At 52.1% G+C, this 12,748-nt stretch overlaps 1 protein-coding gene across 1 annotated transcript in view; it reads right to left on the reverse strand.

Moving 5' to 3' along the window:
* The window catches only part of TTBK1 (tau tubulin kinase 1), a 120,731-nt gene that overhangs the window by 32,807 nt on the left and 75,176 nt on the right, over positions 1-12,748 (reverse strand). Inside the window, 3 exon segments of the mRNA XM_065401734.1 lie at positions 2,148-2,706; positions 7,026-7,201; positions 11,354-11,573. Of these exon segments, the coding sequence (XP_065257806.1) occupies positions 2,148-2,706; positions 7,026-7,201; positions 11,354-11,573 (955 nt within the window).

The following is a 12,748-nucleotide window of genomic DNA, read 5'->3' on the forward strand; positions in this document are numbered from 1 at the left end:
ACTAGCAGCAACCCGCACTCTGATAGATTCAGTCATTCGTAAGGGCAGTCTAATCCCCTTGGAGAGGAGGAGCGAGAGACCGCCATCCTTTCCAACACATGGGAGATGCTGGGACAGGACGGTAGCTTGATAGCTAAATGGATAACTCCAGGAAGGTACTGCTGTAAGGAGACAGGATTGCAGCTAATCTCACGTGTAAGTAGCAAACAGAACTGGAGGCCAGGCTCACAGAGGTCCAAGGGAGTTCACTGGGACCAGGAGTGGGTCCTGTATCTACACAATAACACCTGTGGCTATCGCCAGCCGGTACTGCAGTGAGTGGCCCCTCCGCAGACACCCTGCACGGCTCAGCACGATGCACTCGCACGCACGCTGCCTGGTCAGAGCGTTCACAGACTCTCAGGATTCCCGGAGTTAGCTCGTGGCATGCAGGCCGTGCTGGGCAGACGGAGCCCCTCCACTCACCAAGTGCTGCTGGAACAGCCAGCTGCCAGGCCGGCGCAAGCCAAGTCCCACTAGATGTTTCTGAGGGAGGGCTGGATAAAAGCATGCGGGGCTCAGGGCCCTTAGCTCTACACAGCTCCTTTCCTCCACCACAGGGCTGGCGCGGAGAGCTTTCCTCCCAGCTGCCGTCCTCCTCCCCACCCATTCACTTCTCACGCAGGAGTCCGTAGAGGCTGCGTGACTGCCCAGTGCACGGTCCTCCCCTCAGAGCTGTGCTGTGCGCTGAGAGGCAGTTGTAGGAGCTAAGCATGGCTGGAAGTGAGAGGGAAAACCAACCATTCAACCAAACCCGGCCCTGGCTGGCAGCGCTGAGTGGCCACGCACCTGGATCCAAGCCCGGGCAGCCAGGGAACGGCTAGGAAGGGGCGATTTGGTGCACAAGGAACATGGGAGAAGACTGCCTCTGACAGCCCGCTGGAGACTGGGGCCGCCTGGCACGTTAGCAGCAAGTTACCCACAAGCCCATTATCTCCGTGTCTCCTGCCACTGCTGTATCTGTCCCTGGCGAGCCCTCGCCCATAACTGCAGGCCCAGCTCCCGGGAGCAGACGCACAGCAGACAGGACGTTCCCAGAGTTCTGTGGATCTGCTGCACCTCTCTAACCCCTTGTGGGGCTTGCAGCTGACACAGGCTCTACGTGCGCCTGGCCCTGTCCCCCTGCACGTGGTTTGTCCTGTGACTGTTTCTAGTCTACCCACAGTGGCTACAGCCCCACACAGCAGCACTGCGCAGGGCCTCGAGGGGTTGGGAGGAGATGGGCCACCTGGGACTGCTCGCTGGCCCGATGGAGGGTCCCATGGGGCGAGGTGTGGTCTTACCGTGTCCTGGGCATGTCTTTGGGAGTGTCCCTGGGTCAGTTTGCTGCTTGGGGAGCCTCACAGCCATGCAAATACCAGCCGCTGGCAGAAGCGCACATCTGTCCCTAGCATCATACTCTCCCTGGCGTGGGGACAGCCCTTTCCTGAATGTCTGGGAGACACAGGGCACTTACCGAGCACGCCTGCAAACAACCCACCCCAACAACAACAACGGGTCTGGGTGTCCGCTTTGCGGTGTGTATGTGCATGCAGACACGTGTGTGTATGCGTGTGTATGTCTGCAGGTGTGTGTTTGTTCAGACAGATGGTGATTACCGGGGGGAGGGGAGTTCACGTACACACTTCCGTGTTCTTAACCGAGTTTCATTTTCAAAGAGCTGTTTTGTGACCTGCCCCAAGCCGGCCCTGGGTCAGATCCGAGACCGTCTGAGCACCACCGCTGCTGCTCTCTGACCTGCCTAGGTCCAGGGCGGAGGACTGAGAGATGACCCTGCCTGCTCTCACTGACGCACCCAGCTCCTCGGGCGCCGCGCCTCGCCTCCCGCCCGCCCTTGCCCTGACATGGCTCCAACGGACCCGGAGCAGGTGGAGATGGTCACAAGACACGCTGAGCACTGGTGTGATCTGACCAGTACTGGGAGCACCTCTGGCATGTCAGCCTGGACAGGGCGAGTTTACAAAGGCACCAATGCTGGGATCAGCAAAATTCCCGAGTGAGGCAGGGGCTTGCCCAGATGGCGCCTTTCCTAAGCTAGACAAGGAGGGTACGGGGCAGAGAAGGAGACCAGCGCAGTGGGTGAGCTGCGGTTCATTTGCACGTCTTACCTGTCTCTGAGGACCGGTCGGTTCGGACTCCCGTCTGTGCTGTCGGAGAGCTGGTGCTGAGTGTAACGATAATTGGGCCGGGCTTCCTGGCTGCTGTTCGGGTCTGGTGTCAGATACCGTTTGACAGTGTCCTTCGTGCCTGTGTGAACTGCCCTCCTCAGCCACAGGCTGCATCCCCCATGTTCTCCCATCGTGGACCTTCGGCCGGACGGCAGCTTCTGCCCCCAATCGCCTCCTCTCCTCGCCCTCTTCAATCGGCCTAAGCTCCTCGGGCTCTTCGTCTGTAGTTCCAGAAGTGCTCGGCTCAGCTCCCGGGGGAAAGTCCTTCAGCTCTGTCTCTTTATCAATGATAACCCACTCCTTGCTATCAAAGTCCTCCTCCTCCGCCAGCGGCACGGAGCGGAAAGCATTGCTGAGGGCCTCGTGCTCCACGGAAGCAGACACATCCATCCTGCCGCTCGCCTGACGGTCTACTTGGCCAGTGTCGATGGACAGCATCTGTGCTGGTTGGGAGGAACACACCAGCCGGGAAGGGGAACAAGGTAAGTCCACGCGAGATCTGAAAACAAGACAAAGAAACCAAGATTTGAGCCAAGATTTAGGATCACAAGGACATTAGGAGCCAACACATAACCCACGTGGTCTCTCAGAAAACCCATGTGATCCCTTCCCAATTCTCTGCCATACACCCAAGCAATATATAACCCAGCTTAACCCAAAACATGTAACTAGAACCTACAATGATATAAAGAAATCCCCTCCAAATTGCTTCAGGATTAGGGCCAACTTCATGTCTTTTCCTTTTAAATGACTACAAGGAGAATATGGGAGTTACACACCACTGGGAAACACCCCTTCAGGCCGCTCTCCTTCTGGTCAGTCTGTTTACAGGAGCACCGTAGTTTCCTGGCACCATGCTTCCTGTAACCTGATAACCAGTCCTCTAACCCAGACTACAAAAGTGCCTTGAAGACAGAGGGAATACTGGATGCTCATTTCATATCAGGGTTTTTTACAGCCTTCCCAGAGGAGCAGTGGGGCAAAAAAACCTAACTGGCTTCAAGATTGAGCTTGACAAGTTTATGGAAGGGATGGTCTGATCATAGAATATCAGGGTTGGAAGGGACCTCAGGAGGTCATCTAGTCCAACCCCCTGCTCAAAGCAGGACCAACCCCAACTAATGGGACTGTCTACAATGGCATGTGGCCCATCGGCAACTGCCAGTAGCAAAAATCCCCAACTGCTGGAGTCGGGACACTGGATGGGCAGGACTCTGAGTTACTACAGAGAATTCTTTCCCAGATATCTGTCTGGCAGGTCTTGCCCACGTGCTCAGGGTCTAACTGATTGCCATATTTGGGGTCAGGAAGGAATTTTCCCCCGAGTCAGATTGGCAGAAATCCTGGGGGGTGTTTTTTGTGCCTTTCTCTGCAGCATAGGGCACGGGTCACTTGCAGGTTTAAACTAGTGTCAATGGAGGATTCTCTATAACTTGAAGCCTTTAAACCATGATTTGAGGACTACAGTAACTCAGCCGGAGGTTATGGTCTATTACAGCAGTGGGTGGGCGAGGTCTGTGGCCTGCAGTGTGCAGGAGGTCAGACTAGATGATCACGATGGTCCCTTCTGGCCTTAAAGTCTATGAGAGTTTGACTTCAGGTGCGCATGCGCCCCATGCATGTTTGATCAGAGATTTGCAGTAGCAGTGCTCATTTGGCCCGCATATGCACCCTACACATCCTCATGCCCTACACCGAGGCTAGATAGGGCTGCATGGGTGAACTCCCCTCCGTTCTTTCTCCACCCCAAAGTCCCTCAGAGGAAACTCTAAAGCAGAGGGAAAGAAGGCTGGGTAGTGGAGCACCCACAGGGGGGACACATCTCAAAGAACTCCAGTTACTGTGTAGGGCAAGTAAATGGAGGTTACTTATCTGTAACTGGAGGGTCTTCAAGATGTGTGGCCCCTATCCGTCTTCCACATGTGACTACGCATGCACACCATGAGCCTGAGTCTGGAGATTTTTAGTAGCAGTGTCCGTTGGTCCCTATGTCTAGTTCACACATGGGAGATTTGCAAGCAACAGTCAAACAGAAGGTGGGTGCGAGGGCACAGAAGTGATGGCTGACTGGAGTACTGCTGTCCCCACAGCTGTGTCTGTCGTAGAAGACTGGAACCAAAGCGTAATGATCAAGGAGATCCAGGTAGCTGCCCGACATATCTCCAGTAGAGGTACGTCTCTCAGATATGCAGCAAAGGTTGCTTGTGCTCTGATGGAATGAGACCTCCCTCCCTCCAGGAGAGGGATGCGAGCTAGTTGGTAGCAAAGGATAATGCAGCCAGAGATCCATTTAGAAAGTCTCTGTGCAAATAGAGCTTGACACCTTGATTTCTCTGCTATTGACACAAAAAGTCTAGGCATCTTTCTAAGTGCTTTTGTTCTTTGTAGATAAAAGGCCAGCACTCTTCAGACATCTAGAGAATGAAGCGGCCTTTCCTTATCAGACTCATGTAGTTTTGGGGAAAAAAATTGGTAAGTGGGTTCTTTCTCTCATGTGCAACTCTGAAATGACTTTAGGGATGAATTCCAGGTGGGGGTGAAGGGAGATCTTTCCTTTATGAAAGGTATATATGGTAGGTCTGCCATGAGTGCTCCTAGTTCACCGATTCTTCTAGCTGATGTGATGGCAACTAGGAAGGCAACTTTCACCGAGAAGTGGGACACAGAGCATGTGGCTAAAGGTTCGATGGGAGGTCTGGTGAGAGATGAATGAATGAGGTTGAGGTCCCATTGAGGGGTTGGCTTCACTAATGGTGGGAAGGATCTAAGAAGTCCCTTCAGGATGTAGGTGTGAGGAAAGGAGTCCCCACTCAAACTTTCTACAAGTTTTGTCCGCCAGACAAGAGAGGCTAGAACTCTGGACAGAATTATTACTTTGGCAACGAGGCTGACTTTGTCTGGTGAGTAGACTGGCGGAAGCCAGGTTTGACAGCAATAGAGATGGAGCCTGGCAAATGGCATCATGTGTGTGCATGAGACCTTGTGGCCAAGGAAGGAGAGGCAAGCTTTGACTGCAGTCCAAGGTCTGAGGGTGACCTGGTTTATGGGGTCTCCTTGGCATGGAATCTTTTGTTAGGTAGATAGGCTCTTGCTGCAGTCAAGTCCAAGGTCACTTCTATGAAATTTATGGACCTAGTGTGGGGGAACTCTGAATTGGTAAGGTCTTGACCAATGAGGAACCCGAGGAACCTTCTGTGACCTGGGTGAATGTGCATGTGAAAGTATGCGTCTTCCACATTAAGAGCCACAAACCATGTGCCCTCTTCCAGAGAGGGAAATATTGATGCCAATGTGATAATTCAGTCAAAAACCAGTCGGAGAACACTTTAACCTCCCTGGTCACTCAATTACAGACCTAAAAGTCGCAATTCTTCAACAAAAAAACTTCAAAAACAGATTCCAACGAGAAACTGCAGAACTGGACACCATTAAATTAGGCTTGAATAAAGACTGGGAGTAGATGGGTCATTACACAAAGTAAAAACTATTTCCCCATGCTAATTTTCCCCCTACTGTTATTCACACCTTCTTGTCAACTGTTTGAAATGGGCCATCCTGATTATCACTACAAAAGTTTTTTTTTTCTCCTGCTGATAATAGACCACCTTAATTGATTAGTCTCATTATAGTTGGTATGGCAACACCCATTTTTTCACGTCCTCTGTGTATATATATCTTCCTACTGTATTTTCCACTGCATGCATCCGATGAAGTGGGTTTTAGCCCACGAAAGCTTATGCTCAAATAAATTTGTTAGTCTCTAAGGTGCAACAAGTACTCCTGTTCTTTCTGTCTGAGTCCTGGTGATCCCACACCTCCCTGTGTCATCAGCAGGTTCAGATTTCTATTCAAGCCACACCAGAACGGCCCCAGTGCTGAACTTCAAGGCACGCTCATTTCCTACCTCTACCCTAAACTGCTCCCCTTCCTCATCACGGCCAGTGCGGCCTCGTTCCCCACGGATCTCACACCAGGTTTTCCTGTGGCCTTTGCCACTTGAAGTCAGGGCTTGTGCTCCAGATTCCCGGTGTGCTGTGCGCACACACAAGCATGCTTCTCTGCGCTCCCCCAGCCAGGAGGTGAACTGGTGAAACGAGCACGTTCAGGGACAGCAAGGTAAACCCCAGTCTAGGTGCGTCCCATTTAACTCTCAGAGTGGTGGGGCATATTTGTGTGGCTAGTGGTCCACTCCCACCTCCCTCCTGCTGCCAGCCATGGGCTGTGAACACTCTCCAGTTGCTGGACTCACCTTTGCCTCCCTCTAACAAACCTCCTGCCCTTCCAGCTGCGACTCCCTGCCCCCGCCAGCGACTGACCCCCATCCCCCCTTCCTGTTGCCAAGCCTCCAGCAACCCCTCTGCACACCTGTCCTACCATCCCAGAGCTTCTAACCTCTCCCCCCGAAGCCACCCTCCTACTGTGACTCTCAAGAATGGCCCGGCCCTCGATTGCCAGCCCTTCGGACCCGCTGAGTTTCCAGCTGGGAGAGCGGCAGCATGCTGAGTGTAAAAGAGCTGGCATCATCCGGGGCTTGTTTCTCAATGCCAGCAAGATGTCAGCTAGCAAACCAGCCAGGCGTCCTCCGCACAAACATCTCTAGGCTTCACAAGAGAGACTTGGCGGTTTTATAGAGGGGCGAAGAAGAGGAGGAGCCTACGTAGGCAGCCCCTGCCTAGCGTGTCATGCCAATAACAGTACCGAAAGCCAGAGAGAAACTGAGGCTGAAGAAAAATACTTTACAATATGTAACAAATCCAGCCACACCCCCTTCATTTCCCAGGGCATAGCAGAAAGGGATGCTGTGGTGTGTGAGCAAACCTTCTCTCGTGTAGATCTGCTTTGCCATCGGCAGTGGACAGGCGCTCCGACTCAGGGCTGTTCACACGACGGTATCTCAGAGAGCGCACTTGAGTGGTAGGGGAGTCTGGAGGCGCCCGTATCGGGGAGCTGGGGCAGACACCACTTCTCTGTTCCTCTTCCATCATGCACTGGGTCTGTATGGGGGAAAACACAGAGAACGTCAAGGAGCTGATGGCAGACACGGGGGAGAACCCAGCACGGCCCACCACCTGGGACGCTCGCTCTGGGTTTGAACCTCTCCCGTCTCTTCCTTCCAGAACAATACAGTCACAGCTGTCCTCTCACGGCCTGTGCTGGCTGTGCTCAGAGGAACGCAGGGGCTTGTCAACACACAAAAGCTATTCCACATGAAGGAAGGGTGTGAATTTAAAGCAGAACAGCTGTCCTGGAATAACACCGTATGTGGACCCTCTTACTTCAGAATAAGAGGGTCTTTTCTGGCTGAGCTTCATGCACCTCCTCAACCGAATCTATTCGTGTGCTTGGAGTGAACTTGCTTTAAAAAAACAACTCTTGCAGCAGCTAAGGGAGTCGAGGTGGGCAAGGGAGAATCATCTCTGTCACACTGCATGCCCGGGACCCCGGCGTGGCTGCCCAGAGCCTGCTCCTGTACCAGGGCTGCTTTTCTGGCAGGGGCTGGGTGTTATGTAGGCCCTCATCGTCTGGCAGTGCTCAGGGGCCCACGCCTGACCTGGGCCCTGTTGTGCTGGCAGCAGATGGTCCCTGCCCCACAGAACTTACCATCGACACAAGACGTGAGTGTAACAAGCAGGAGGGAACTGGGGAGGGAGGACAAGAGGAGTACAATGGTTGTAGTGCTGGAACTGTACAGCAGATAATGCCCCCCAGAGTGGATGCGGCTACACCGGGTAATGGTGTGTTATACTGGTGTAGCTATTTCTGTAGAGGAATGGGAATAAATCAGATTGGGATAAGGCACCTTTTTAACAGCATACCTGCGTCCACAGTTGAGGTGGGACTGGTATGCTCAATCAGTGAAAAATCAGCCCCCTAAGAGACAGTGGTACAAACTGTGTGTGCAGAGCAGGCCTGACCGTGGACATATGCCAGGGGATAGAAATCATTTAGACTGTGTGTGAAACGAAGAGCTAAATAATGAACCCGCCATCCCTGCTGAGCATCTGCCCAGGATCGGCTGGCAATTTTCTGCAGCGATCACAGGAGAAGCAGGTCTGGAAGAGATGGCAGTGATTTCGTGGGCTAGTCCAAGGCGGCAGCTCTCTGCACAAGGGGCGGCGAGGAAGAACGCGGGACAGAGTTGTGAAGGGCTGTAGGCCAAGGAGCCTGATGCAGCGGAGAAAGGGAGGCCAATGGGAGGCTTTGGTCAGAGTAAGGGCCGACGGGGAAGCAGATCTCAGCCCAGGGTTTTGCATAGCTTGGAAGGGAGCAGGGAGGCCAGAGGCAGGTGGCTGCAGTACTGAAGGGGGGAGCTGCAGAGGGCCTGGCTGGGAGAGAGAGAAAGGGTTGGATCTGAGAGATGTGGAGAACAGTGGCAAGGTCTGGCTGGTGCCTGAACGGGGGAGACAAGAGTGGGGAGTCAGAGCAGCCCCAGGGCTGCAGGACCGGGTGCCCAGGAGAACAGTGGTGGTGTCAGCAGTGGTGCAGACAGCAGTGGAGAAAGGAGAGCTTCCGACGCTGCCACAGCGTTCAGTCTGGTGCTGAAGCAGCACAGGAGGCTGGGACTGAGCCTGGAAGCAGCGACGCCGCTGGGAGCTTACTTATACTGAGCAGCAGCAGCTCCTCCTGCCCAGGGGCTGACTGGGACTCATCTGCAAAGCGGGATTAGCTGCAGCTCTGCTGCCGTGTCCTTTTATCTGAAAACATGCAGCATACAGCGACAGCCTCTGGAATGGGATGGATCACTTGACGATTTCCCGTTCTGTTCATTCCCTCTGGAGCACCTGGCATTGGCCACTGTCGGTAGACAGGATAGTGGGCTAGATGGGCCTTTGGTCTGACCCCGTCTGGCCGCTCTTATGTTCTCTGACAGAAAGAAAAGGAGAGGCCTGAGTTTCGTGGGGCGGGATGATATGCCCCCAGCCCTGCTTGGTGTCAAGCAACTGCAATTTTTGTTGAAGTTCCTGGGAGCTTCAGGTGCTCAGCACCTGTAGGAGGTCCTCAAGTGCTTCTCCGGGAAACTGGCAAGAAACAACAGCACACTCAGACTGATGGACGGTCACCCTGGCCAGACTGTGGCTGCTGAAGAGGCCTCTCTTATCTGGGGGTGACCTTCCGGCATGGCTCACCAGTGCTCTGGCATTCAGCACTGTCAAGATGTACCATTCCTGTGCAGAAAGGAGGTCTGGATTCCCCCTTTGACATGAAGGCTCCGGGTGTAACTCACATCTCTCTCTGAAGGAAATCAGACTGGCATGATAAGGGAAGCCGAGTTTTCCAGGCCCAGTACCTTGTATGTCCCATCCAGCGGGAATACGGAGAATGACGAGCAAAAGAAACCGTCGGGAAGGAATGTCTATGGCTGCCAACTGGAGCAGTCCAGAGAGGGAAATGAGACCAGCAGCACTTGCTCCAACACTAACCTTTTGACATAACTCCTGCATGAGCCAAAATGAGCACCCGCAAGTGCTGGGGCTCGCAGGGGTGTCTCAGGCCCGAATGAGAAGCTGCAGTATATTTGGTGGCTCTCAAGAACAGAAAAAGCTGAGGTGACCTTTGGAACCAGGAGTTACAGATTTTTGTGGAATATGGTTTCCACAATATGGACATAAGAATGTAAGACATGATGGAAACAAAGCTTCCCCACTCTAGTGTATGATCCTGTCTCCACTACACACCAGTCTCTAAAGGGAACATGCCAGTCTACAATACTTGCATCCAAGAGTTTTAAATGAGTTGGCTGTGATGCTCTCCAGACTAGTGATGTTAATTTTTAATAAATCCTAGAATACTAAGTAGCTCCAGAGGCCTGGAAGAAAGCTAATGCCGTGCCAATATATAAAAGGCATGCATGGAATGACCCGGGTAGCGACAGGGCAGTTAGCCTGCCATTGATTCCAGGCAAAGCTACGAAAAGGTTGATATGAGTTTCAATCCACAAAGACCTAAAGGATGGGAATATAATCCATGTCAATCAACAGACCTTTGTGGAAAAAATGAACTTGATATCATTCTTTGACAAGATCACAAGTCCAGTTGATAAAGATAACCACGTTGACATTATATACTTGGACTTAGTACCACATGACACTCCGATTAAAAAATTAGCACTAAAAATCAGTATGGCACATATGAAATGGGTGACAAACTGGCTGACAGATCTCAAACCTAACTGTTAATGTGGAATCATCATCCAATGAGAGAGTTTCTAGTGGGTTCCTGCAGGAACTGGTTCTCGGTCCAAAAATATTTGGCATTTTTATTAATGATCTGGAAGAAAATATAAAAGCCTTGGTGATGAACAGATGACGAAAGATTGGTGGGCTGGTAAATCATGATGGGAACAGGTCATTGACACAGAGTGATCTGGACCACTTGATGAGACGGCAGTAATCAAGTAATATGTGTTTTTAAACAATGAAATTCAAGGTCATTCATCTAGAAGCAATGAATGCAGGTCACATTTACTGGATGGGGGCTCTGTCTGGGAAAGCAGTGATTAAAGGTCTTTGGGATCCTGGGGAAAACCAAGTGGACATGAGCTCCCAATGCCATGCGGTGGCAGAAGGCTAACATGAAGGAATATTGAGTGGGAGTAGGGAGGTGATATTACCTCACTGGTGAGACCACTGCCAGGTACTGGGCCCATTTCTGGTTTCTACACGTCAAAAGGGATGCTGAAAAACTCGAAGTGCAATTCAGAGAAGAGCGACAAGGACGATTTGAGGTGTGGAAAACCTGCCTAGCAGTGAGAAACTTACGGAGCTCAAGCTATGCAGCTTATCCAAGAGAAGACAAAGAGGTGACTTGATCTTGGTTTATAAGTACCTACAAGGGAAGAAGATGTCTCATACTAAAGCAGCTTCCCAAGGGATGGGGCAAATCTTCCAAAGCTCGGAATCTTTATACTGAGCTGGGATGTCTCAAAGACACACATTAGTTCAACCACAAGTTTTTAGGCTAGACAGCATCACACATGTAGCAGGGAGAAAGAACTCCCTCAGGGCAGCAGCCACTGGGTGAGGTTCTCTGGCCTGTGTTATACAGGAGGTCAGACCAGATGGTCACAGTGGTCCCTTCTGGTTTTAAATCTACGGCCTGAGTTGGCCACGTACAGCTCACTGCCGGACAAGAGGAAGGTTCCTTACTTTGCTGATGCTGATCCTGAGTTTGTTGCGGTTCACGTCCGTCTCTTCCCAAACCTCGGTCTCGTTGAAGGCCATGTTAGGAGCCTGGCCCAGCCCTTCCACTGGCCGGCCTGGCAGGATCGGAGGAGCATTCTCTTGGTCGCTCAAGTGTTCACCCTGTAGGACATCTTCAGTGTTCTCACGCAGCAAGTCCCCAGGAACTGGAGTGACGTTAACCACCCTACGGGGGACATCAAGACAGGACAACGACTCTGATCACAGAGAGAACCAGGACTCTGATATATCCTGCACCATGGACCTGCCTCAGCGCCCCACGCCATATGTAGGAGCTGCCAGGCTGGCTGCATCAGGGGTCGTAACCTTTCCCAGGCCTGCAACCCATGCCACAAGAAGTTCACGAAATTCCTCCCCTCTAGCAACAAACAAAGGAAGGGAGTCCCCCAGACCTATACATGACCTCTTGGGGGTCACAACCTCCAGGCTGAGAACCCCTCCTTCAGAGAAGGTGCTGGACTCCCCAGAATGGACAATTAGGGAATAGCCTGCTGTAGGGGAAGAGTCCCCCTACCCGCAAGCCAATGGGGCTCCATAAACCTTACCCATGTTGTCCTACCCAGTGGGACGGAGCAGGTGCTCGTCGTCCAGGTATGACAGGATTCTCACAAGCACCTAGGTGACTTCAGAGAAAATTCCAGTTGCCTCCTCTTGGATTGTGCTGCTAAACCACTCAGAAGATTCTAAACATCCCACCCGCACATGTCTATTCAAAGCAAGTGTCAGACAGGACCGAGTCAGGGTCCACCTACTCCAGTCTCCTGTCTTGGACAGGGGTCGCTACTGATGATCCAGCGGAAGGCGAAGGAATCCCGAAGAGGCAGATGTGGGCTAATCTACCCACACGTCAGTTTTTACCCTGATCTCTAACAGGTAGAGATTGGCTTAAACCCCAGAATACAAGATTTAATATCCCTGCCAGAACATGTTAGCACTCGCTATTAGAACGCTAGATATTCTTGCCACCCATATAAACATCCAATCTCTTTCATCTGACAACCTCCCAGCCTCTGCGACTTCCTGTGATGAGGAGTTCGAGGTTAATCACATTCTGTGAAAAACCATTTCCTTTTATCGGTCATGAATTTGCCACCTTTCAATTTCACTGACTGTCCCCTATCCTAATGCTGTGAGGCAGGGAGAAGAGAACGTCCCACTCCCCTTTTCTGAGCCCTTCATTGCTCTAACGACTGTTGTCACAGCCCCTCTGATTCACCACCTCGCTAAAACAGGCAATCCCAATCTTTTCAATCTCCCGTCGGAGGAGTTTTTCCAGGCCATTTTTAAATATCTAAATAGCTTTGTCCCAGGGTCACGGACCCCACTGGAGAAAGCCAGATA

The sequence above is a fragment of the Emys orbicularis genome, chromosome 3 (assembly GCF_028017835.1).
Source record: "Emys orbicularis isolate rEmyOrb1 chromosome 3, rEmyOrb1.hap1, whole genome shotgun sequence".
NCBI classification, from domain to species: Eukaryota; Metazoa; Chordata; order Testudines; family Emydidae; genus Emys; species Emys orbicularis.